Here is a 27778-nt window from a genome sequence, read left to right as displayed (position 1 = left end):
TGGCCAGCCATGAGGCAGCCCTCCTGTGACCAGAAGCCTGCCTGTCAGGGCCCAGCAGCAGCTCAAGAGCCTGGTGGCCTCTTGACCAGTGGCTGTGTAGCTAAGGTTGTGCTGGCAGCCATAGCAGAGCAGAAGGCAAGTAGAAAATAGCCTTGGTTCCCTGCAGTGCCAGGTCTCCCAGTTGGCCTGGACTCCCCAGGGCAAGGCTGGAACCAGAGGGCCCCCTGCTTCTGCCCCCAGAACATCCTAGGAGATCAGAGTAGCCCCAGATCAGGTGCCCTGTCATCCTCTCCCCTAACCTTCTACACTCCTTCGTGGCACTTAGTGGAATATGCAGTTGTGTATTTACTGGCTTATTTGATTTCTGTCTGCTTCCTCCAGAGACTAGAAGCTTCTTGAGCACAGGGGCCATGTCTCCTTCTTCAACACCTTGCTCAGTGCCTGGCAGATAGTAGACGACCAATTAGTGGTGTTGAATGAATGATTCTGACTCCTCCCTTCAGTCATTCAGTTTAGGATCTCACAGGCCAGGGGAAGCAGATGGGACCAAATGATACCAGATCCCTGTGCCCACAAACTACAAAACTGATCCTGAGTGTGTAGTCCTTCAGAGTTTCCACATGCTATTTGGGATCCATTAAGCTGCATCTCAAAGGAAACTGGAAGGCGGGGGAGTCCTAGCCTACCTCTGACCTTGATATTAGGGCTTTGGTCTAATCAATGGCAAGAAACCTCTCTGAATCTCAGTTTTCCTAGCTGTGAAGTGGTTATAAGACCTACCCCTGAAGGTTATAAAAGTCAAATGAGTATTTAAGGTACCTGGACTAAAAATAGATGTTTAATGCCATCTTGCCTCCTGAAGTTTTGTTACCTTTGCACATTGCAAAGTGAAAAATTAGTAGGTTAGTTTAGGGACTAAATAAATGTTTTCAAATTGAATGAAGACAGTTGAGGCAGAACCTGTTTGCTCTCCTTTTATTTAATTAATTTGTTTATTTCTGGCTGTGCTGCTTATAGGATCTGAGTTCCCCAACCAGGGATTGAACCTAGGCCCTTGGCAGTGAAAGCTCTGAGTCTTAACCACTGGACTGCCAGAGAATTGCCTGTTCTCCATTTAGAAGGTGAAGCTACAACCTAGAAGGGAGCTCTAGTTGGGTTCGTATTTTGTCAGAACAGCTAGTCATTACGGTGAGAATAAAATAGATCATTTTACTAAGTGTTTTTTACTTCATTTGGCAGACATGTCTTTGTGTGCCTACTGTGTGCTTGATTGTCTAGAGCACTGCTGTCTTATAGTCCCTTCTATGATAGTGGTGATGTCCAAGATCTGCTGTCTCTAACAGAGCTATGAGACACGTGTGGGTAGTGATCACTGAAATGTGGTCAGTGTGACTTGATGAACTGAATTGCTAATATTATTTCATTCAAATATTCATGGATACATGAGGTTGTTGGCAGCTGTGTTGGACAACACAGAGAACAGAACAGCCTCTGTGGCTAAGAGTTCACCATGTCCTCCCACTCACTGTTCCCAGCATCTCTTACCTCAGTTGTCTCATCTGTAAAATGGAAAGGATAAAGTCCAAAACTCGGAAAGTAATTACAAAAGAGAAAGCATGTAGGAAGTGCTTTAAGTGTTGGTTGCTGCTTAGGCCTTCTGGAGATGTCGGCACGGTGAGTAACAACCAGTTACTCCACCACCACCATTTACTAAATTCTCACTCTGTGCTCAGACCTGTACGTATTATCCATTTCATCTTCACATCGTTTTCAGGAAGTATCACATAGAACCAGACATCCTGGAGTGTGAAGTCAAGTGGGCCTTGGGAAGCAATAGTATGAAGAAAGCTAGTGGAGGTGATGAGCTATTTCAAATCCTAAAAGATGATGCTATGAAAGTGCTGCACTCAATATGCCAGCAAATGTGGAAAACTCAGCAGTGGCTACAGACTGGAAAAGGTCAGTTATCATTCCAGTCCCAAAGAAGAGCAATGCCAAACAATGTTCAAAGTACCACACAATTGTCCTCATATCACATTCTAGCAAGATAATGCTCAAAATCCTTCAAGCTTGGCTTCAACAGTATGTGAACCAAGAACTTCCAGATGTACAAGCTGGATTTAGAAAAGGCAGAGGACCCAGAGATCAAATTGCCAATGTCTGTTGGATCATAGAAAAAGCAAGGGAATTCCAGAAAAACATCTACTTCTGCTTCATTGACTGCGCTAAAGTCTTTGACTGTGTGGATCACAACAAACTGTGGAAGATTCTTAAAGAGTGGGCATACCAGACCATCTTACCTGTCTCCTGAGAAACCTGTATGCAGGTCAAGAAGCAACAGTTAGAACAAAACATAGAAAAACTGACTGGTTCAAAACTGGGAAAGGAGTACAAGGATGTATACTGTAACCCTGTTTATTTAACTTATATGTAGAGTACATCTTGTGAAACGCCAGGTTGGATGAATCACAAGCTGGAATCAAGATTGCTGGGAGAAATGTCAACAGCTTCAGACATGCAGATATTACCATTTTAGTGGCAGGAAATGAAGAGGAATTAAAAAGCTTCTTGATGAGGGTGAAAGATACAAATGAAAAAGCTGGCTTAAAACTCAACATTCAAAAACTAAGATTATGGCATCTGGTCCCATGACTTCATGGCAAATAGAAGGGGAAAAAGTGGAAGCAGTGACAGATTTTATTTTCTTGGGCCCCAAGGTCACTGTGTGTGGTGACTGCAGCCATGAAATTAAAAGACGCTTACTACTTGGAAGGAAAGCTATGATAACCTGTGAAGTCGCTCAGTCATGTCCAACTCTTTGCAACCCCATGGACTGTAACCTACCAGGCTCCTCTGTCCATGGGATTTTCTAGGCAAGAGTACTGGAATGGGTTGCCATAAAAAGCAGAAACATCACTTTGCCGACAAAGGTCTGTATAGTCAAAGCTATGGTTTTTTCCCAGTAGTCATGTATGGATGTGAGAGTTGGACCATGAAGAAGGCTAAACACTGAAGAACTGATGCTTTTGGACTGTGGTGCTGGAGAGGACTCTTGAGAGTCCCTTGGACTGCAAGGAGATCAGCCAATCCTAAAGGAAATCAACCCTGAATATTCATTGGAAGGACTGATGCTGAAGCTGAAGCTCCAGTACTTTGGCCACCCAATCCAGAGAGGCGATTCATTGGAAAAGACCCTGATGCTGGGAAAGATTGAAGGCAGGAAGAGAAGGGGGCAACTGAGGATGAGATGGCTGGATGGCATCACTGACTCAATGAACATGAGTTTGAGCAAACTCTGGGAAATAGCCCAGAACAGGGAAGCCTGGTGTGCTGCAGTCCATGGAGTCACAAAGGGTCAGACGTGACTTAGCGACTGAACAACAACAGCAACAAGGTATTATTATGATCTTCATTTTACTCATGAGGAAACTGAGGCAGAGACAGGTTAGAATTCAACCCTGAACTCTGATTCCAAAGCCTCCAGTGTGTCTTCTTGGAGGTCACTGTAATTACACAGAAAAAACACAATGTGTGCCTTAAATATCCAAGTCAGATTATGATCCTTCCTCCCTCCTCTGAACAAATTGAGTTGTTTTGTCTGCCAGGTCATCTGAACTCAGTCTAAGAGAGGAAGACTGTGTACCAAGAACAAAAGAACTTAAAAAAAAAAAGAAAAAACAAAACCCGGCTCGCCTGTGGTGAGTTTCCACAGGGTACATAAGTCTTTAGGACTGTGCTGTGATTCAGAAGCTCAGAGCTAACATAATTTCTCAGTGAATCAGTTCCTCTGAGAGTCAAGTGGGAGCCATTTTATTAGTGGAGATCACAACTCTTATCTTATATAAAATAGTAAGATCCTAAACGGCAGGGTGAGTTTCCACTTCTCATTACCTTAGTTTTCTGGATTTTTATTTTCATCATCTTATCATTGCAATAGGATAACTTACATTTTGTTTTTTATTTTAATCCCTTCCCTTATCTCTCTTTCATTATTTAAAAAAAAGAAAAAAATTTTCCTTGTGGTTACCTCTCCTCGTTGTTGGAATTCACTGCCTGGGCAGTCCCTGTCTCTCTCCACCCTCTTTTTTCCTTCTGTTTCTTCCCACTGCTCCTCTTAAGCATAAACTCATTCAGCAGATCTTGGTCAAGAGTGTACTTGGCCAGGCTGTGGTCTCAGCACTGCAAGTCGGATGGGAAACAAGCCAGACTTGACCGCTGCATGCATGCAGCTTATAGTCTAGCTGTAGGTCCAGGAAGAGTTCAGTGAATTCAGAGTTAAAGAAGTTTAATCTCTTGGAAAGGAAGCATTATTTTTTCAGATTATATTGATGACCAGCTATGAAACATTGCACTAAAGCTTCACATAGATGCATTTATTTCACACCAAAAAAAAAAAAAAATTGAAATCCCTCATTTTATAGCTGAAGAGGCCAAGTGTTGGGGAGAATAAGTTGCCTTGTTCGAGACCCCAGACTAGGTTTGAGGTGGGGCTGGCTTACGGGGCCCACCCTGAGGCTGTAACATTCACTCTTCTGTGGTGACACTGGCTTTTGGTCACACCTGCATTTGACCTACCCTGGGGTAACTTAGATCCCTAAACCTGACAATCCAGGTTCTGTTTCCTTGGGCAAATTCAGCCCTGAGGGCATCCAATCAGACCAGCGATAGGGCCTGGGGCAGTGGTTCCTTGGAGCCAGACACTTCAGACTTCAGAGGCCTTGTTCCAGGCCCCAGATGACCTCCAGTTTGTCCCAGGGTAGGTTAAGATGGCCTCCAGATGTGACATGGCCTGAGGAAGGAGCCTCCTCCTAGGGCACTTACAGTGTAGAGCCGTTTCTTGGGCTTACTTGTGTTTGTTCTTCATAACTGTAGCAGGTGTCCAGGACGTGATTGTTTATACCCCTTTCACAGATGAGGACCTTGAGTCTCAGAGAGGACAAGAGTTGCCAAAGCAGGGTGACCAGGAAAAGGCAGTGACCAGAAGCCCAGACCAAGACTTTCGCCCAGGCGCCTTCCCACTGCATTGTGGGTGTCTGGCTTTCTTTGTGCTTGGCATCTCTCTTGCGTTTCTACCCTCCAGGCCCTCCCACTACCAAGCAGCCATGCACAGACACCCCCGATTCCCAGGTCTCCCTCATACCTGCAGCAGCTGATCAGCCTTGCTGGCTCAAGAGCCCAGGGGCCACAGCCATTCTCAACATGGAGAGGAGGGCTGGGTGCAGTGCTGGCAATGGCACAAGTCTCATTTAAAGACATGATTAATTATGGAACACCGAGACCTGAGGCTGAGCATCATAATTCAGCTAAAATTATTGCCCAGGAGGGTAAGGATGGAGTTAGCAAGATTTTGATTCAAAGCTTTGTGCTTATTTTCAAAATTCTTTTCTGTGACTATTTTCTCTTGATAACAGTTTCTTGGAGTCAGACGCCCAGAGAGCATGGATCCATGTTTATGATTCTGACTCTAATCCTACACAGAGGCGTGTCCCCTGTGTCCTAACACTTTCATTCTCTCTCCTTTGATCCTCAGCGCTGCAACAAGGCCTTTTACATGCACCTCTGCAGGACACTGAGGCCTTGAGGAGCCCTTTTGAAACTGCTTTAAAACTTTGTTTTAGTCACTAAGTCCTGTCGGACACTTTGCCACCCCATGGACTGTAGCTCTTGGGTAAACTCCTGGAGTTGGTGATGGACAGGGAGGCCTGGCGTGCTGCGGTCCTTGGGGGTCACAGAGTCAGACATGACTGAGCAACTGAACTGAACTGGACTATAGCTCACCAGGCTCCTCTGTCCATGGAATTGTCTAGTCAAGAATACTGGAGTGGGTTGTCATTTCCTTCTCCAGGGGATCTTTCTGACCCAGGGATCAAACCCACGTCTCTTACATCTCCTGCATTGGCAGGTGGATTCTTTACCACTGAGCCACCAGGGAAGCCCTCTGAAACTCTTGGAATGCCTATCTCCTCAAGCAGGGTCCGAAGTGAATCTGCAGAGCACCAGGCTTAACTGACTAGCAAATTATGTCTCAGAAACATGCCAGGCAGAGGTATGAGAGTTTAAGAGTCTTAGGAGCTAGAACACCTGCATGGAGATTCTGGATTTCTTACTAGTAGGTGAGGCTGGAGAAGCTCCTTAATTGTATTGTGCCAGTGGGCATAAATAAGGATAATAATAGCAACAGGTGACATACAGAGCCCTTTGAAGAATCCCTGGCATATTATGAACCCCCAGATTTGGTACCCATTTCTTCTGGGCATTAGGTCCCAATATTTATGAATGAGGAAATCTAGGTATAGAGAGTTGGAGTCAGTGCCCAAGGTCATGCAGCTGGTAAGTGGTGAAAATGTGGCAGGTCACCGGCACCCTCAGCCTGAGGTGGTGATGAAGAGCACAGGTTTGGAAACGAGGCAGGCTTGGGGCTGAAGCTGAGCTCTCCCACTTAGTAGTTGTGTGATCCTGAGCAAGTCAGTTAGCATCCCTGAACCTCAGTCTCATTTGCAAAATGGAGATATTAGTACCTCCCTGTTGACCACACCCACAGGCCTTGCCCAGCTTCAAGGGTGAAGACAGACCCCAGAGTCAGCAACAGAGACATGAGTGGTTTAATGGAGAGGGGAGTTGACATGGAGTTTAACGGAGTCTGAAGCCAGGTCCTGGAGTAACACTCACCACCTTGATGCAGCGGGTGCCTGGAAGGATGTGTTGGCAGTCTTTGCTCCAGGGGATGAGAGAGGGAGGGGAACTTACCAGTTATAGAGGAATTGATGTCAGGTGGGCTCACTAGTTACCAGGGAAACCTAGGAGGCCGTGTCTCTCATTGCCCCTTTGATAAGGACAATGGCTAGCTGGAGCCTGGGGCAAGTACCTAGGAAGGTCAGTCAGGTGAGTAAGATATAGGTGAAGCAGGGGATGGTCAGAGAGCAAGACAACAGCCATCTTTAGTGAAAACCACAGTGGCTGTCTGTATCGTATCTGTGGTATCTGGTTGCAGTGCCATCTACATACCTGACCCCAGAGATATCGCTGAAGAGGGGCAGACAAAGATTGTAAGGGTTGTGCAGGGTATGTAACGGTGAGTGTATTGTCAGGCCACTCAAGATGGCTGTTCTCTTGCTCTCTGTACATCCCCTGCCCAACCAGTTCCTGCTTCGCCTGTACCCTATGCACACAACTGACCATCCTACTACTTGCCCTAGGTCCCAGCTGGTGATTGTTCTTATCAAAGGGGCTGTGAGGGGCCTGCCCCTCTGCAGTTTCCCTGGTAACTAATGAGCCCACCTGGCCTCAGTTCCAGCCCTGGGAGTCAAGGCTGCTGCCATATTCTGCCTGTTGTCTGCTGCACACAGTGGGGTGTTGCTCCAGGACCTTACTTCAAACGTGAACGCTCCCTGGTTCATTAAACCACTGATGTCTCTGTTGTTGACTCTGGCTGTTTCTTCAGTCTTGAAGCTGGGCAAGCAACAGGCTTTGTGGGCTTGCAGGGTTCAGCCCAACAACTGGCACAGCAGCCAGGAGACTGAGGAAACTCCCATGAGTGCCGAGATGTTGGGAAATACAGGACAGGGAATGGAAAGTTGTGGGCGTCGTCCACGAGCGTGTGGGGCCCAAAAGTTGAGGGGGTCATCCCAGAAGTGATGGGGAAATTCTGAGGCGGCTATCCGCTAGTATGAGGGGACGCAGTGGGCTGTCCTTGGTGAATGGGGGCTGCCAAGAGATCTATAGAAAAATGGCCTCTAATGACTGCTGTTGTATTAAAGGGAGGCTTTGGTAATTGGTTGAGTCAGCTTTCTAGAAGGAATTGGTATTCCTCATGTGCCTTTTATATGTCAATTATCTATCTGGCCTCTCTGGAACTTTAATCTTATGTGATCTTTAAGAGTAAAGGAGTAAAAATAACTTTTAGGTAAATTCTATAGAAATAATTATACTTTGGGAATGTCTATCTGAAATAGTCTCTCCAGATTTTAGTGACTTGAAGATTTTAGGCTTGAAACTAAAGTTGAAAGACGAGTGTTCATGGGTCATTTCAAATAGGATAAAATATTGGAACATTAATTGCCGGGCAGGTCTAAGTTTATCTACCTTTGCCTGCTTACAAGAGGGAGACCGAAGCATTAAGTTTTTCAATCAGGAAATGCACAATTACTTCTTGGATTTTGCCAGAGACTGAGGTTTTCAAGGGTTAAGATTATAATCAATCTTAACTCTTGTAACTGTTTCCTTATCAATTACATTGTGATCAGGTGTTTAACTGTGCCTTTTTACTTTTTTGTCATTTATGAAGTTATTGTATTACTCAGAGAAGGCAATGGCACCCCACTCCAGTACTCTTGCCTGGAAAAGCCCATGGACGGAGGAGCCTGGTGGGCTGCAGTCCATGGGTCGCTAAGAGTCGGACACTTTCACTTTTATGCATTGGAGAAGGAAATGGCAACCCACTCCAGTGTTCTTGCCTGAAGAATCCCAGGGACAGGGGAGCCTGGTGGGCTTCGGTCTATGGGGTCACACAGAGTCGGACACGACTGAAGCGACTTAGCAGTAGCAGCAGCAGCAGCAGCATTGTTTTACTTGATGCTTTTGCAAAAGTGCTTTGTCTTCAAGAAGATTCATAGGAAGGATGTTTTGACAGGTGTAGGCCTCTAATAAATTTCAGATCATACTGCTGAACTGTGTAAAAAATTAAAGGATTCTAATAGAAAACCTGATGGCTTCATAGAAGTTAACAAAAGGATTGGTTATTGAGTGAACTGGTGAATATGGTTATAATGTCTATGGGTTTTGTCTGGAGTGTTACTGGTTTTGATCTGTGTTCTCCAGGTAGAGGGAAGCCCTTCCCTTTAAGTTAGTTATGACTTACAACAATTTTGTAAACTACACCTGTGGGTAGAATTGAATCATTTTTCTTTTCTCTCTGCCTGGTTCTGCCAGAAATTGGAGACTCTTGGGTTCTGAGCCACCTTAGCAGGTGAATGGCAAAGACTCTCCGTCATGTGCAGGAATCTCAATATCTTGGGGACCTCTAGAACAGAGAACTCCCCTGAGATGGAGCCTGATAGCAGGTCTTTGGCGTGGCTTTCGTGGCCCTGAGAGGCCTTTTGGGAATTCAGTCTGACACTCCTTCTGAGGAGTTACACCGCAGCCAGTTTGGAGGAGCTGCTGTGGTCAATTGACCAGACTTGTTTTGCAAACAAATTAGTCTTGATTAGATTATGTTTGGTGGAGATGAGGGTAATTTTAAAGAGAGTAAAATTCTGTCTCAGTGAATGTTACATTCTAATTCTGTTAATTGAGGTCTGTATTTATGAAAGTTATTGTGCTAGCCGTACTTTTGCCCTGATGTTCTGGTTGTGAAGAAAATTATCTAGTGAAATTGCCAGGGTATAACTACCTATGAAGTGTTACACTGCTTGCTTTTTAAGTTTGTTGCTAAAAGCACAGGTAGGACTTCCCTGTGGTGGTCCAGTGGCTAAGACTCTGCACCCCTAATGCAGGGGGCCCGGGTTCCACCCTTGGTCAAGGAACTAGATGTCATATGCGGGAACTGAGAATTCATGTACTGCAACTAAGACCTCGCACAGCAACATAAATATTAAAACAATAAAAGCATATGTACAATGTTTGTGTGACAATTGGGTGGTTGTCATTGTTTGGTCACTAAGTCATGTCTGACTCTCTTATACCCCATGGACTGTGGCCTGCCAGGCTCCTGTGCGTGGGATTTCCCAGGCAAGAGTACTAGAGTGGGTTGCCATTTCCTTCTCCAGGGGATATTCCTGACCCAGCGATTGAACCTACATCTCTTGCATGGGTAGGCAAAGTCTTTACCACCGAGCCACCAGGGAAGCCCTGAAAATTGGATATAAGTGATAAAATGTATAGCCTATGACATGTTTCCCCATTAACATACCTCTGAGCCTGTTCATGAGATTGGATTATTTTCCTCTAATGTGAAAACCAGTGCTGACCTGTCTGTATCTGTGGTGTTTGGTTGCAGCGCCCTCTACATACCTGACCCCAGGGATATTGCCAAAGAGGGGCAGACCAAGATTGTAAGGGTTGTGCAGGGTATGTCAGGGTAGAGGTATGGTCAGGCCACTCAAGATGGCTGTTGTCTTGCTCTCTGTACATCCCCTGCTTGACCAGTACTTGTTTTATCTAAACTTATCTGACTGACCTTCCCATTTACTTGTCCAGGGACCCAGCTGGTGATTGTTCTTATCAAAGGGGCATGCCTTTCTGCTGGTTTCCCTGGTAACTAATGAGCCCACCCAATGTCAATTCCCCTATAACTGGTACCCTCCCCTCCCTCCTCATCCCTAGGAGGGAAGACTGCGCCATGCTCTACCCACTGTGCATGGCACGTAGTAGGGTGTCGCTCCAGGACCTTACTTCAGATGTGTAAGCTCCCCCATCTATTAAACCAACAGTCTCTGTCGTTGACCGTGGGCTTTTTCTTCAGTCTTGAAGCTGGGCAAGCACAAGCCTGGTAGGCCTGTGGGGTACAGCCCAACACTCTCTCAGAAGGATTTGGTAGGACTGTGTAGGCACTAGATAGGATTTGATAGGCACCTTAGAGTGCCCGGCACAGAAAGGATTACCATACACAAACGAAGACACTGAAGAGGCACACGGCTCAGTTCTCCACTGAGACAGCTGATCCGGGTGCCTGGCCCACCTGGGCTCCTGGGCGGTTGGCAGGGCTGGAGCACACCCCAGGGTCAGCCTTTAGGAAGCAGACTCTGCTCGACTGGGCTTCACCACAACTCCCTGCAGGATTTGACTTTGATCCAAGAGTTTGTGTACCTGAAAGGGCAGCTCCAGAGGCCAATGGGGCACTGGGTGCAGAAAGTGGAGCAGCCTGCTTTTCTGTCTGGGCTTTCCTTTTATCAGCAGATATCAGTGACGCTTTCAGAAATATACAAAAGAGGCTCACTTTGTGTTGCAGTTGCCATTTGGCCAAAACGCCTTTCTCCTCGAACTCGTTTAGCAACATCTCCTGCAGGAGTAGTGCAGCCAGAGTTGGGAAACAGGGATGCTCCTTCAGCCAGTTCAACTGGGATGGGCCCCCGACTCTGTGCTCCCCTGAGTCCCTCTAAGATCCGAGGGACAGAGGAGTCTCCTGTTGGCCCTTTCCGAAGTTTCCCTGCTTCTGATTCTTGTGAAAGTTCTTTCAGAGGCTGTTAGCTGTCAGGCTCACTGCCAGGGAGGAGCACTACCCACATGTCAGCTGCCTCTGGCAGGCCTCAGAGGCCTGGAACCGAGCCATGTGGCAGAATTGCTCCTCCGGGTCTGTGCCCAGGCCACTTGCTTTAGTCACTGGGGCCCTGACCTCCAGGGAGGGCTCCACACCTGGGAAATCCTCTGGAGTCTGCAAGGAGTGCTGCTTGGGTGCTGTGAGAAGAAATAGTTCCTGGTGGTTCAGTGCTTACCCTGTGCTGGATTCTGTGTTGAGCACTTTGCATTTATTCCCTTAATCACTAAAGCAACTTGCGTCGTAAGACTTACATGAGCTTATCAAGTCCAGCTCGCTCAGATCGTGGAGAGATGACTCTGGCAGGGGGGATAGTAATATTAATAAAATACAGTCCCATCCTTTAAGGAGTCACTGTCTGATCTTAATCCCCCAATTTTGGAAATTGCTTTGTGTCTTTATCTTCTAGAGTTTGAATCCTTGCTCTGCCACTCACTAGCTGTGTTGCCTCTGAGAAGTGGCTTACCCTCTCTGTGTCTTGGTTTCTTCCTCAGTAACTAGAGATGATCATAATAGAACTTGCCTCTTAGGGTTGGTGTGAAGATTAAATGAGACAGTCACGGGAAGCACTGGGAACAGTGACTAGTTCACAGCACTTAATAATTGCTAACCATGTGTGGAAAGGCTTGGAGGCAAGGAGAATCTGAAATTTTAGGCCAAATAGTGGATGTCTTGTGTTTGTAAATATTTCTCAAAACAAAGGGGGCATAATTAAGGACCAAGAGAAGATGCAGAAGTATTTCTGAATGAGAAGTCAAGTTTAGATGGATGGCTGGTCTACCTTGCCTACCAAAGAGCTGGGGCTTCCCTGGTGGCTCAGACAGTAAAGAGTCTGCCCACAGTGCAGAATGCAGACTCCCCACAATGCAGTCTGCCTACGGGTTCTATCTCTGGGTCTGGAAGATCCTCAGAGAAGGGAATGGCTACCCACTCCAGTATTCTTGGCTGGAGAATTTCATGGACAGAGGAGCCTGGCCGAACATGACTGAGTGACTAATACTTTCACCAAAGACCTGAGTTACATGTGGAAGCTTTGTAAATAGCACCCCCACTTCTCCTGCGGCTATCTCAGTGAGATGCAGCAGTCTAACCAGTCAGGACTTGGGGGGACTTCATAAAACTCAGGTTCTATTGGACCTGGTGGAAAACTTAGAGCTCCTCTAGTCTAAATTCCCTAGTTCATCGAAGAGGGACTTCGAGTTTAGTGGTTGAGCTTTATGTCTCCCTGATAACAGCTCAGAGAAATGGAGAGTTCCCTGATTTGAAAGTCCAGTCAGAAAAGCTGGACCAATACCTGCTTTCTCCTTGCAGGGTTGTTAGAATCAATGAGATGTATGGTTTTGAAGTATGTAAAATCTGTTACCATTGTAATGTTGTTACTTCCATGGCCACTTAGTGTTACCAGTTGGTCCCATTTTGTGGGAACCAATAGTATACATGTATATATAAATGGAGAAAGAGGCAGAGGCAGAGAGTGGGGAGGGAGAGGGCTCATGCATTTGTAGAGTCAGCAAGGTTGAAATTTGTGGGGCAGATGTATGGACAGGCCACTCAAGATGGCTGTTCTCTTGCTCTCTGCACATCCCTTGCCCATCCCTTGCCTACTTCACCTGTATCCCAGTCATCTGACTGACCTTCCTAGGTGCTTGCCCCAGGCCCCAGGTGTTGATTGTTCTTTTGAAAGGGGCAGTGAGGGACACACTCCTTTCCCTGGTAACAAATGAGACCACCTGACGTCAGTTCCCCTATAACTAATAAGCTCCCCTTTGCCCAGGAAGCAAAGACTGCCTCCACGTCCTCCCCTCTGTCTGCCGCATGCAGTGGGGTTTTGCTCCAGGACCTGGCTTCAGACGTGTGAGCTCCCCCATCCATTAAACCACTGATGATGTCTCTGTTGCTGACTCCAGGCTCTTTCCTGGTCTTGAAGCTGGTCAAACATGGGCCTCATAGGCCTGTGGGGTGCAGCCCAACTGAAGGCTGGAAATTCAGGTAAGGGTTGACATTGTAGTCTTGAGACTGAAACCTCAAGGGCAGGCCAGTGGGCCTGATACAGTCTTGAGGCAAAATTCGTTCTTCTCCAGGAAGAGAGGGAAAACTTCAGTTTTTTCTCTTAAGGCTTATCAGCTATAGGCCCACCCACCTTACAGAGAGTGATCGGCTTTACTTGAAAACAATTGAAATTACTTGAAAACAATTTTATACATTGTTAATCACATCTATAAAATACCTTCACAGCAGCATCTAGACAAGAGTTGAACAAACAACTGGCACCACAGACTAGTCAAGTTGATACAAAATTAGCCGGCACCCTGGTGCTTTCGGCCTGGATGGACCAGTACAGACTAGGAGTCATGGTGTCACTCTCACCTCTTCAGTAAGGGCTCCGCACACTGTTTGGTAGGTGGACAGTAAAGGAAAGTTTCCGTGCCAGAGGGTGTGGTGGCTTGGTAAAGAGTGCTTGTTCAGTTCTTCGGAAACCTTACTGGGAGGTTGGCATGAGAGTTAATTACTGCAGTGTTGACCTTCACAGATCCGAGAGAGAAGTAATTGTAGTTAACAAAAAAAAAAAAAAAAAAACAGGAAATGTCTCAAAGAATGCCTTTGAGTCCAGAGTGTATCCTGCATTTAAATCAATTGTTATATTCCAGGTTGAAAGTTTTTAATTCTTTACCATAGGAAGAAACATATCTTCATAACATTAGAGGTGGAAACGGGGGAGGTAGGAGTGTGAAGAAGGGGAAAGAGTTTCTGGTAATTTAATCTACTGATGAGTGCCTGTGGCTGAGACCTTTGAAAAAAAGACATGGAATTGAATAATTGAATAAGTGTGTAACTGTGGTTGTTGATAAGACAGGAATTTATGTACTTTCTTTTTTGGCTGACATGTTTATGTGTGAAAATAGGCTTTCAATAAAATGTAATGTGGACACATCTTGATTAAAAAATCAAAGCCGCCTTCTTGGAAGGGGTTGGGCTGGGTTTTTCCAGAAAGCTAGGAGCTAATGCCAACTTCTTAATCTTTCCTTATTAGCCAGAGAGGTAGGAGGGTAGTTGCAGACTAGTCCTGAGTTAGAGGATTTCTTCCTAGCTCCCTGACCCTGGGCAAGTTACCCAACATTCTGGGCTTGCTTTGCTCATCTGCAGATTGGGGATATTAACAGTGCCTACTTTTTCGGCTTGATACAAGGGTTAAAGTTAAATGAAGTGAGGTATGTGAAGGATTTAATACAGACCTGGCTGGGAGGGAGAGTCTCACTATTAGTTTCAATATTATGCGTAGGTACCAGGTGTGGCAGGAAATTCCACAGGGATAGCCCTACCAGTGGCATCTGCTAGGACTCGGCCCTTCTGCTCTGTTCTCAAGACAGCTGAATCATGTGTTCAGGAGTATGTCTTGGCAGATTCGTTGAGCAAATCTTAGTTTTTCCTGTTGGATAATGAATTCCTGAAGTTATGGAGTCAGTTTCTAATATCCTCCTTCCTAAGTGACTTGAATCAGCCAAATGATGCTTTTCCTGTCATTCAGGGCTTCACGGTGTGACCATAACCTTCCCACACAGCCTGGTTGCCTTGATTCCCTTACACATCCTGTGGTTCCAGCCCACTGGGCTGTGTAGTGTCCTCAGACATTACTTGTTCTCCATCCATGGCTGACCCACCATGCTGTTGCCCTCATCTGGAGTGACATTTTCTTCCCAGCTCCCCATTTCCAGTTCCTTCCAACCCTTACTCAGCCTCTGCTCCCCAGCGTGAGGTTCCACTTCCTCCACTTACCTCCACTTCCTCTGAATCTGCATCTTCATCTATACCCCTCTGTCTGAAAGAAGCTTTCTTTCTGTATCAGACACCTGTAGCCATATCTACCTCCCCAAGGTCGGGACCCCAAGGTCTTGGGGATCTTTGTATCTCTCACAGCAACCTGCTCAGTGCTTGGCAACTGATATTTCAGAAATATTTGTTGGATGGAGGAATCAGGAGGTTGATTAATGTCATGGGAGAACTCACTTAGTAGACCATTTCCGTGGACTGAGCTATGAGGTCCCTGACCTGGCCAGTCATCATTCCCGTTATTACCCTTCTTATGGGAGGAAACTCCAAGATAAAAATAAAACATGATGGAACTTTTTATACTGGGTGAAAACACGCAGGAAGATTTGTTTGGTTCTTCTATTCAGTAACCCATAAACTACATTGATGGAATGTTTGAGACCAGGAACTATCTTATACTCTTTTTCTTCAGTTATTAGCAACATCCTTGTTAGGCCTTATGCTGAGTTGTGGCCCACTCTTTGGGACCCCATGGACCGTAGCCCGCCAGGCTCCGCTGTCCATGGAATTTTCTAAGCAAGAATAGAAAATGGAAATAGAAATGAAATGGGTTGCTATTTCCTCCTTCAGGGGATCTTCCTGGCCCAGGGATGGAACCCTCATCTCCTGTGTCTCCTGCATTGTCTGGCAGATTCTTCACCACTGGGCCACCTGGGAAGCCCTCCATTAGCATATAGTAGGTGCTTAATGAATGTTTGAGAATGAATGAACAGGTGACCTTTATCACACTCTTCAGCTGCTGACTCTGGAACAATCCCCACTGGGGGTGGAGAGTCATTAGTACCAGGCTTGGCATCAAGACAGCCTTGCAACATGCCTTCCTACACTGATCCCCAGGTTGGTAACCAGGCTTGGGACTCAACTCAAGTGAGTAAATGCTGGCTCTATTCAAAGCTTCCCTGGAGCCCCTGTCTTAGCTCCTTGTCTGGGATCTTAGAGACTTAGAGGAGACTGGAATTTTGCTTCAAGACCATCCTTGAGTGTTGCCAGTCTTAAGGCTTCTGCTCAGTTTCTATAAGTTATTTGCTGCCTTCTTGCTTTTCCTGTTGGCTGGGACCTCATGTTGCCCATCTCTCTCTTGAAGGCCTGCCATGACTTCAAGGTCCAAATTCACTCCTTCCTGACTCAGGTCTCCACTCCATTCTCCCACCTCCCCTAGCCTAAGCCCAGGATATGGCAGCCAGCCAGCATGGTGGTGAGCTGCAGTGAGATTAATGGTAACCCTTTCATGCTTGTCAAAGGCAGAAATTCCTAACCTTTGTCCGGGTCCCTAATTCATCTGAGAATCTGATCAGAACAATAAACTCTGTCTCCAAAAGAACTCTCAGATGTCATATTTTATGTCTTGGAGCAGACAGTCTTGGACACTTTTAGGACACCCTGAAACCTGACCTTGGACTTTTCCTATGGCCACTGCCCAGGATCCCAAGCCCACTATCCACATCGTGCCTGTGCATCTTCTTTAGTCAATATTTCTGACAGCTTCCAGTGCGGCATCGGTGGTGGCAAACACACACTCTGGGTTTGAAGCTAGGAGATGTAGGTGCAGATTCTGTTTCCTTGTTAGCTGTGGCTTGAACAACTTAACCAGCTTTTCTTGATTCCTGTTGAGAATGTTTACCTTGCAGGGTTAGGGTAAGCATTTAGAGACACCGAAGTAGAATGCACAGCCTGGCACCTGTAGATCGTTCTCTAGAGGGAGCAGCTGCAGTTGTGGAGAGAAGCCATTTCTTCCGTTTCCAATTTCAACAGCCTTTGCAGGGCTCCTTTTTGTCTCTCACACTTTCTGGTACTGTAACCAGAGAGAAAGCTTGAGAGGCTTCTGTGAGATGAGGGGAAGAGTGAGTGGACTCAATAAGGAAGTGTGGGAGGGGAAATGAGGACCGCTTCTAGGTGACATCAGAATCCAGTGAGGGGCTCTGCACAGAAAGCCTATAGTCATAGTCAGGATAGATCCAGGCATGAGCCGATGAGTAGAGTCCTGCTGAACTTTGAAAAGGGAAGCCAGCAGGGCGATGGGAGCCTACTCAAGTGGAAAAGTTAATGCTTAGCCGTGAGGGTGCTGCCTCAGCTTTGCTATGCTGAGGTCGTGGAAGAATGTGGTGGCTAGTCCCATAGCTGGCCGTGTGCTGGGAGCCTTAGCAATGTGACATTCAGCCGAACAAAAGCCACTACCTCCTGCATTCCACTACAGTAGAGGGGAAGCTGTGGAGTGGTTCAAAGCATGGCCACTGACGTGGGACTGCCTGGGTCCATAACCTAGCCTTGACCCACTTAATAGCAATGTAACTTGGAATTCCTTACTTGACTTCTCAGTTTCCTTAGCTGTGAAAGGGGGATGGAAATGATTGTACGTAGGATTTTTCAGGACATTGGGTCATGTGAGATGATAGAAAAAATATACATCGCCCTGACCTGCTGCTCATTGTTCCTGGCACAGAGCTCCTAAAACCCTTGTAATTTTCTAAGTGATAAGAACAGTAGGAACATTTCTGGTTCTAATCTTTGACCCCATCTCTAACATAGGGCTCCTAAAACCCTTGTAAATTCCTAAGGGATAAGAGAGGGCAGTAGGAGCATCTTTTGTTCTAATGAAGCCACTCTGGGTGGACTCCTGGATGGGGGCTGGTCACCGGAAAGACCAAGCCATGATTAGAAGTTTGGAATGTTCAGCCCCACCCCCAACTTCTCTCAAGTGGGGAGAAGGGCTAGAAGTGGAGTTAATAATTGATCAAGCCTATGTGATGAAGCCTCCATTAAGCATCCCAGAAGTATGGGGTTCAGAGACCTTGCAGGTAGGTGAGCACATCGATGTACCAGTAGGGCAGTGCACCCCAACTCCATGGTAACAGAAGCCCCTGTGCTTGGGACCCTCTCAGATCTCACACAGCATATCTCTTCAGCTGGCTGTTCCTCTATATTATTGATCAAATCCTATAGTAAGCTGGTAAATAACTGTTCTCCTGAGTTCTGTGAGCTGCTCAAGCAAATTAATTGAACCCAACGATGGGGTCATAGGAACCTCAGATTTGTCTCCAGTTGGTTAGAAGCACAGATGACAATCTGGACTGAAGTGGGGGTGGGGCAGTCTTGTGGGACTGAGCCCTTAACCGGTGGGATCTGATGCTAAAGTGTCAGGACTGAGTCAAATTGTGGAACACCCAGCTGCTGTCGCAGAAAACTGCTTGGTAGGGGAACAATCCCCGCCCAATGCAGCAACATTCTGCTGTCAGAATGTTGTGAGTGTTCTGTGTGATAGTAAAGGAGACACACAGGAAGAAAAACTGGTTTTTTCCTCCCTGAAAACAGATGAGCTAAGGCTTAGAAAACCTTTTGTACTCAAACATTAGTTTTTATTTTGTTACGTATTTGGGGACTTAGGGATTCAATAGAAGCCCCTGCTCTTTGGACTTTGCTCCAAGGAAACTTTAAGCATGAGCTGGATTAACATTTGCTCATCTGGGTAGGTATACTGTCCAGTCTCAGACACACAGAAAGAACACCTTGTGTCTTCAGGAAAAAAATGATCCAGGAGTAAGGAAAATCCCCCATTCTCTGCTGGTCCTAGAAAGCATTCATCTACTAATTATTACCTTGTATTAAGTCTCTGAGAAGGGGTCTAAAAATCTGTCGCGAAGTCATGTCCAACTCTTTGCAACCCCATGGACTGCGGCATGAGGATCCTCTGTCCTCTACTATCTACCGGAGATTGCTCAGATTCATGTCAGTGAGCAAGTCTAGCTTAATCTTTAAGCTGTGTTGGGGTCTTATCACTTGCAAAGGCAGCATGGGCTTCAGAGCTGAAATTCCAGGTTTATATTAGGCACCACTCCTGCATATGAGGTCAGACACGTTTCTCAACTCCTTGGAGTCTCAGTATCCTCATTTATCAAATGGGATACCTGTGGGTCAAAGGTTACCTTTGTTGACTTTCCACAACAAGCTGGGGAGACACACAAGCTCTGGGTGACTTTGGTTTGCAGGATTTGGTGAGAGAGAAGCAGAGGCTTATGGCATGTCTGTGATTTTGAGTCTCCCAACTCTTGGCTCTTTAGGGATGGGAAAACATTTTTTTAGGCCAAAAATGCTGTTCACTTTGGCAAACTGATTCAGGTAGTCCCCACCCTAGTCAGAGGAAGGTAAAATGTAGGCATTGTACCTTCCCTCAGGGAAGGTTCTTTGAATGAATGAGTGAATGACACTGATTCTGTTGTTGTTTCAAACTCATGTCCTTAGAGGTGATGATGCCATCCAACCATCTCATCCTCTGTCGCCCCCTTCTCCAGCCCTCAGTCTTTCCCAGCATCAGGGTCTTTTCCAATTAGTTGGCTCTTTGCATCAGGTGGCCAAAGTGTTGGATCTTCAGATACTTCTAATTGATTGCTATCTCTTATTTTTTATTTGCAGATGAGAAAAAGAAAACAAAGAAAGTCGATAATGAACTCAACCCTGTCTGGAATGAGGTATCTTCGTTATTTTACAATTTTGTTTCACTGGATAAGCTACCTCTGATTGCTCATCTTTGGTCAGAGGTTAACCCTTCCATTTGGAAGGAGAATCTCTGCCCTTTCGCCCTCACCCCCTCCATCTCCCTTTGTGGCCCAAAGACAGCAGAGCAGTTCAAGGAGACATAACAGTGACGTCTGCACAGTGGTGGTGTGGCGAGTGGAGCCTGGATAGGGTGAGGAGGCTGGGGTTCTAGCTTGGTGCAGCCATGAACTTGCTGTGTGACCTTTTCCAGTTATGCTGCAAATTAGAGCAGGGGGTGGGATTAGATCCTCTCCAGAGCCCCAGAAGGGAAGCTCAGTAATTAAAACCATATCTGCATGTGGTTAATTGAGTGTAATCCATGATACTTGGAGTGTCTGGAAGTCATTTTTTTTATGTTGATAAAAGTAATACATACTTAATGTAGAAATTTTGAAAACTTCAGCTTTAAAAAATTACCTTTGACCCTACTATCCAGAAGTGACTGTTGATAACATCTCAGAGGTATCAATAAATGTTATTGAGTGAATATATTTATTATGTTTTAAAATCAGCAAATAAGTATATAGTGAGTATGGTTTCCTATCTTTTTCTTACTATTATATCCTGAGCATATACCTTTCTCATTCCATTTGAAAATCTTTTAATTACTTGTGTAATATTGTATTGAAGTAATGTAATTTATATAGCTCCTCTGCCTGTTGACTTTATTTTATAAATGGTTCAGTGTTTAATATATTTATAGATATGTGAAGTTTTAAATTCTTTTCATTGAGTAGGATTTTCCTATGCTGACTAATTTTTGAAAAGTCTATCATCCACCCCATTGTTTTTCCAAAAGCTAGGTCAAACCTTTCTGGAAAAGTACAGTGATAAATATCTTTGTTATTTTGCTAAGTTACCAGGCTATGAAGACTTCCCCTTCACCAACTGCAAACCTCTTCCCCTGTTCCCTCCTAACTAGTTTCAGTATCCCTATAAGATAAAGATTACTCATTCTCATTGGATGAGGCCAAGACTGAAAGTTTCCTGGTGCCTTCCTGAAAAGCCCTGCTGGTCTCATATAGGTTGAGAGGAAATTCCACTGCTGTAGTTTCACTGGAACCCAGAATACAGCCAGCTGGACTACCAGCTCCCTGAGAGCAGAGGCCTGTCGGGTTGATCCCTGTGGGCACTATGGGATCCTAGCACCTCACACACAGCTCCAAGACTAAAACAAAAAGTACATACATGTATGCATTTAGTTGTGTCCGACTCTTTGCAATCCCATGGACTATAGCCCACCAGGTCCTCTGTCCTTGGAATTCTCCAGGCAAGAATACTGGATTGGGTTGCCATTCCCTTCTCCAGGGAATCTTCCTGATCCAGGGATCAAAGTTGGGTCTCCTGCATTGCAGGCAGGTTCTTTACCATCTGAGCCACCAGGGAAGTCCAATAATTTAATTTTTTTTTTAGTGGTAGCATACCACTTAAGTTTGTGCTCAATCCATGTGGCCAATGGCAGAGAGGAGTGTGGTCACATGAGTGGGGTTGTTTTCCACAGGGCATCATCCATCTCACACTATTTTGTTTCGGACACATTTTTCCTTATAATGCATATATGTTTATCAAGGAAATTTCCCAATTGAAATTTTATAACTGAAACCAAACCTAAATGAAATGCCAATCCCAAACCCATTGGGGTTGGTGGGCATCTTCTAATATGACCTGTGAGATGCCTCCTCCATCCATATCAAACATAATCAGGAACTGCTTTATTGAATTCATTTGTTACATAATTAAAGGCATCAGTGGTGCTAAGTGGATTTCTTTTTTTGTTTGTTTGTTTGTTTTAATATTTACCCTTAGAAAGCAATTTACTGCTTTAAGATGAGAGACTTGCCTGACTACCGCACTGACTGTGGTGGGGCTTAAAAATAAGGGGCTGATGCAATTCAGAAAATGTTTTCTTAGATTTATTCATCTCTTTGTTCACTAGTAATATGATTGATTTAAAATTAACCCTTAAAGCATTTTTCATATACAGATTTCATTCTATTCATGCGACAGTTGTGGTAGGCGTTAAGTCTAGATCTCCGTCCATGAGATGGATTTGGTCTTGTTCAAAGCTAAGGAGCCTAGAAAACAGGGAGCTAGGAGTAGCTACCAGGCCCTCTGAGGCTAAGTCTGGTGTGCTTTCCCACAAGTCTCAGCAGCTTCCAGGTTCAGAATTTGATCACTTCTGTCTCACTGTAGAATTGAGGACTTGAAAAGATTGTCATTGGTGAAGATGAACCAGTGTTTATTAATAGTATTGGTGCATCTTATTGTATTCCCAGATCCTTTTAACAGACTTTTTGTCTCCATAACCTTTCTGTGGACAGATTTTGGAGTTTGACTTGCGGGGTATACCGCTGGATTTTTCATCATCCCTTGAGATTGTTGTGAAAGATTTTGAGACAATTGGACAAAATAAGTAAGTTGATTTTGATTGTTTTTGTCATTTTACATATTGTTGTACTATTGTTTGTTTTGTTGAAGGAAAACATCTTTAATAACATAATGTTTTCAGTATCATTGTGCTTTAATTCTGTCCACTGACCCCCTTCCCACTTATGAGCCAACATCAGACGTAGCTAATCAATCACTGTGATTGCTGTATTCCTAAGAGGTTGGAAACATGAAGCCACCACTAGTCTATCCAATTTGTATCCAACAGGTACTTACAGAGAAACCTGTTCACACTCCTGCAATTTCTTTGTTAATTACATGTAGGCACTGATGGTTTATCCAAACTGTAGCTTTATTGGACACAAAATCATTTCTTCTTCTGATTACGTGTGCCCCACGTGCATCTCATTCAGGTTCTCTTTCCAGCACTGCTTCCATTTTAATGTCTCACAAATTGAAACCAGATTCCTTGCCTTACTGCCTCTACCAGTTTCAGACGGGGAAGAGTCGTGGTAGTCCCCAGGAGTGGTACAGAAGGTTGTCTCCTGGGTAAAGGTGAGGTTCCCATGGGACTGAATGACCCCAGTAAATTCACCCCAGTCCTTGATCTAGACTCTGGCCTTAGACTCAGAATGCAATCTTAGGTTATCAATTCAAATTAACTAAGCTCAGTAAGAATTGTTCAACTCTAAAATCATAATACTTGTTATTTTCCAGTGGAAATTAATTGCCTGGTTGAGGAGGGCATTCCTGCTCTCTGATTAATAAATTTAAATTAAAAAATTTTTTATATATTAGGGTATAGTTGGTTTACAGTGTTAAGGTATTATAGTTAATTTACGATGTTAGTTTCAAGTGCACAACAAAATAATTAAGTTATACATATATCTATTTTTCAGACTTTTCCCATATAGGTTATTACAGAGTATTGACTAGAGTTCCCTGTGCTATACAGTAGGTCTTTGCTGATCATCTGTTTTAAATATAGCAGTGTATATATGTTAATCCCAAACTCCTAATTTATCCCTCCCCTTCTCCCACCTTTACTCTTTGGTAGCCGTAAGTTTTCTAAGTCTGTGAGTTTATTTCTGTTTTGTGAAGAAGTTCATTTGTATCATTTTTAAGATTCCACATCTAAGTGATACCATACAATAATCTCTCTGATTTACTTAACTTGGTATGATAATCTGTAGGTCCATCCATCTTGCTGCAAATAGCATTATTTCCTTCTTTTTAATGGCTAATATTCCACTGTATATATGTACCACATCTGCTGTGTTCATTTGTCCCTGTCAGTAGACGTCTGGGTTGAGTCCATGTCTTAGCTATTGTACAATGAACACTGTGGTGCATGTATCTTTTCAAAGTGTGCTTTTCTCCAGATGTATGCCCTGGAGTAGGACTGCTGGATCATACGATAGCTCTATTTTTGTTTTTTTTAAGGAAACTCCAAACTGTTCTCTGCAGAGGCTATACCAGTTTACATTCCCACCAACAATGGAGGAGGCTTCCTTTTTCTCCACACTCCCTCCAGCGTTTGTTATTTGTAAACTTTCTGATGATGGCCATTCTGACTGGTGTGAAGCGATATCTCATTGTAGTTTTGATTTGCATTTATCTAATAATTAGTGACACTGAGCATCTTTTCACATGCCTTCTGGCCCTCTGTTTGTCTTCTTTGGAGAAATGTCTATTTTCCTTCATGTCGTACCACATAGGAAACCAAGTTACTCTGTATTTTTGGTTATAAGACATCATTGACTGTAAGATGTACTGTTAATAACGGGATTGGGGGAGAGGGTAAGACTCCTGATACTAAATGCCCACATCAGTTGAAGAAGCATCCCGGTGTTTAGTAATGTGAATTTCTTTTCAGATGTATGTCTTAGCCTCATGTACATTTGGTAGGATCAGAAGGCTGCAATGAGAGCAATAAATTAGAATAAATTAGTTGAGATAGGGTGACTATATACTCTGACTTACTTTGGATCGTCCTGGTTTATTATCCCAGCACAATGATTTATGATGTCCCTTTTGCTGTCAACAGTGACTTGGGTTGGACAGTGAGATACATGGTCATCCTAGTCATTGGGGTCTTCTGCTTCCTGGCGTCAGACTGATAGCCCGGACAGTGCTTTGATAGATAGTACCTATGTCACTTTTCACAAGATCCTTCCTTTCTCCCGTGTAGCATTGCTAACCAATGCCTCTTTTGACCGATGCATTTTTTTTCCCCCCTTAAGGTACATAAATACATTTTGGCAGGTTTTGGCCCTACTCTCTTAGATCAAAAAAACATTCTAGCTTTTGAATGTTATGCTGTACATCTCAGCTTTGAAGCAAGTATGTGATTTTCTAGCTTCACTCCAACTCCCAGAGGACAGTTTTATTTCACTCATTTCAAAGTTCTAGGAAAGCAAGTAGTTGAGCCTCACTATAACCTTCTATCTATTAGTACGAACAGTCCTTTCTCTTTTCTTCTCCTCTTTCTGCAAGTGGTACCACTGTTTGTATTCTAGACCAGCCCTCTCCAATAGAAATATGCGCAGGCTGCATGTGTAATTAAAATTTTTCTGGATTTCCCTGGTGTTTCAGTGGTTAAGAATCCACCTTCCACTGCTGGGAACCTGGGATTGTTCCCTGGTTGGGGAACTAAGATCCCACATGCTGCAGGGCAACTAAACCTGTGTGCTGCAACCAAGACCCTACACGGCTAAAGAAATAAACATTAAAAAATTTTTTTTTCTAACAATCATGTTATAAAACAAAAAGAAACAGATGAGAATTTTAATGCTATATTTTATTTAACTGAATATATCCAATATTATCATTTCTATATGTAATCTATATTTTAAAAATCATTGAAACATTTCACATACATATTTCCTTATTAAGTCTTTGAAATCCAGTGTGTATTTCACACCAACAGCACATCTCTGTCCAGACTAGCCACATTTTAAGTGTTTCCTCACCACTTGTGGCTGGTGGCCACCAGAGTGGTGGAGAGTGACCACTGGTCTCAAAACCTCAGTCGGGTCTCTCTGGATCTTCTACCTTTTACCTCCCATCCAATCTGTTTTGCCAGATCTTCCTTTCCTTTCTTTCTGCTGTGCCTTGTGCTTCTTACTTCTGGTCACACCTACCAGCCTGGTTCAGGCCTTGTTACTTGATGCCTCCTTTATTTTAACATGGCAGTAAAGCCTGGCAGGCTGGCCTGAGAGCTCTCATTTGTTTCAAACAAAGTTGTTGCTTTCCTGAATGTTACATACTTGGGGGAGAGAGAGAAACAGGAAACAAACAAACAAAAAGACAAATATATGCTGCTGCTGCTGCAAAGTCGCTTCAGTCCTGTCCAACTCTGTGCAACCCCATAGACGGCAGCCCACCAAGCTCCCCCGTCCCTGGGATTCTCCAGGCAAGAACACTGGAGGGGGTTGCCATTCCCTTCTCCAATGCATGAAAGTGAAAAGTGAAAGTGAAGTCGCTCAGTCATGTCTGACTCTTAGCGACCCCACGGACTGCAGCCTACCAGGCTCCTCCATCCATGGGATTTTCCAGGCATGAGTACTGGAGTGGGGTGCCATTGCCTTCTCCGGACAAATATATGAAGAAATATATAATAGATCAGGTCATCTGAAGTGCTGTAATCTATGGAGAAAACTGTCGTAGCCCAAGAATAAAACTAGAGTGAAAGGATAGTTTATTGAGAGTGGGGGAAAGTTTTATATGAGGTGGTAATAAGGTGACACTTGAGCAGACACCTAAATAAAGTGAAAGAATGAGCCGTGCAGCTTTCTGGGGGAAAGAATATTCTTGGCAGAGAGAAGAACACGTGCAAAGGCCCTGAGGCAGAAGTGTCCTTGGGGGTACTGGAGCAAGATCAGGAGGTCAGAGGGCTGGGACAGGGAAGGAGATGAGATCGGCAAAGCCACAACATACCTGGCTTTGTTGAGCCATGGTGCAAGCTTTGGATTTCATTGCTAGCAGGATGGAAATCCACTAAAGAGTACTGAGTATGATCTACCTTTCATTTTTAAAATATTGCTTAAGCTTTCTGTGGGGAGGTTGGATGTAGCAATCAGTTAGGAAGCAGGGAAAACAATACTGGGAGAACACTATATATTTATTTTATACCTGATGAAGACACAGGGGCCTCTTGGATGACAGCAGGGCAATGTTTTAGGTTTGTTTATCCAAAATATTTGTGTATTTTGGCCTTGTGTTTTCAGCTAGGCTTTTCTACTAAAGATCTGGCTTTGGGACTGTGTTCACTGCTCTTATGGGAACGTCTTCTTCACCTGGAAGCACTGGGTGGGGGCAAAGGAATTTTCTACAGGTGTAAGGCATGTCCTGCCTGTGGACTTTCCTGTTGCCTTGGAGACCAACTATGTAAACAGAGCTCTCTTGCAGAGTCTGCAGCCCCCAGGCATGTAAGCAAACTGCACTGGGCTGCCTGGGTTTGCCTGAGCTCGGAGCCCACACCCACAGGAACTGGACTGGGCAGTCTGAGCACTCACAGCGCTGGCGCATCAGCAGTGTTCCTCCCCAGGTGTAGGGAGCTGGTGGGGCTGTTCTGTGCAGACTCTGTTTTTCCTCATTTTACAGTCATCCAACCAGCCTTGTGAACTGAAAGAAAGTGAGGGAAGAGCCAGAGGAACCCTTGGTCACATGATGAACATGAACTGGTATATTTAGCTGAAATGTCAGAGTGGAAGGCTTTTCCCAGCAGCTGAAGAATGAGAGTTCCCTTTGCAGACAGGCAATGTGGCTGTCCCTTAATGAACCCTTCAAACACTTTATCCCACCAGTTCCACACACACACACACACGCAGATTTTTTCTCAGAGAGGTTTAGTCATCTGCTCAGGGTCACACAGCAGGTATATGTCAGGTGTATTCTTAACTTTTATAGTCAGACCTGTACTCTTGATTTTTCCATTATACTGAGAACCTCTGACCACCTAGAGGAACCAAAATGTAGGTGGAATGATTATCTTTTACCTTTTCATGGCTGTACTGTGAGGCTTGCAAAATCTCAGTTCCTTGACCAGGGATTGAATCTGAGCCACTGGAGTGAATGCACTGAATCCTGACCACTAGGGAACTCCCTAGCTTAAATTTTTCTAATCTTGCCCAAAAAAAGAAACCCCCACTCATTATCAGAATATTGGTACCTCCTTCCTAGGTAAGAGTTTAAGCAGTCATTTCATGCTACTGAATAATCACTTAAGCTCATTCCCTACGCGATGAGTTCAGAGAAGGTATTTCATCTCATGTGATCTTCACAATGACCTTGAGAAGTGGAGATGAGACCTGAGGCTCAGAAGGGTTGAGGCTGAGACCCTGATCCCTTGACATCCGGACCCTGCTGGCACTCCGCTTGAGTTTCTAAAGAAAAATCGTCTTCGGGAGCCTGGAAATGTAGGAATGAAAGATTTTTACAAGTTTTCAAATGTGTGCTGCTCATGCCAAGATGATGTAGCAGGGACCAGGCTTGCCCTCTCTGCTGACACAATCAAAAAAGTAGGTGAAATACATGCCACAGTGGCTTCAGGTATTGGGCACTGGCAGCACAGGACAGTGATCCCCAGGAGGGGAGTGAATGAGCTGAGTTCCCCGAGCAACCCGGCTTCTGGCCTGGAGAGTATTTCCAGGCTGCAGTGCTAAATGGGCAGATCCTAGTTGTCTTCCAAATTGAGGAGGTACAGGTGGGAGTCTAGAGTCATACACACAGCCGTGTAACACTCACACACCCCCCACACCATTCTTAAGGTTTGCAAAG

At 44.8% G+C, this 27778-nt stretch overlaps 1 protein-coding gene across 5 annotated transcripts in view; it reads left to right on the top strand.

Annotated features, from left to right (window-relative positions):
• MYOF (myoferlin) overlaps positions 1-27778 on the top strand; it is a 178939-nt gene that overhangs the window by 8872 nt on the left and 142289 nt on the right. For all 5 annotated transcript variants that reach the window (XM_061402820.1, XM_061402819.1, XM_061402822.1 and 2 more), the window contains exons 2-3: positions 19487-19542; positions 21931-22022. In XM_061402820.1, the coding sequence (XP_061258804.1) occupies positions 19487-19542; positions 21931-22022 (148 nt within the window). The remainder of the gene's footprint in view (positions 1-19486; positions 19543-21930; positions 22023-27778) is intronic.

The sequence above is a fragment of the Bos javanicus genome, chromosome 26, assembly GCF_032452875.1.
Source record: "Bos javanicus breed banteng chromosome 26, ARS-OSU_banteng_1.0, whole genome shotgun sequence".
NCBI classification, from domain to species: Eukaryota; Metazoa; Chordata; class Mammalia; order Artiodactyla; family Bovidae; genus Bos; species Bos javanicus.
Note: the sequence above shows the minus strand (reverse complement) of the source record. Positions and strands in the feature narration are given on the sequence as shown.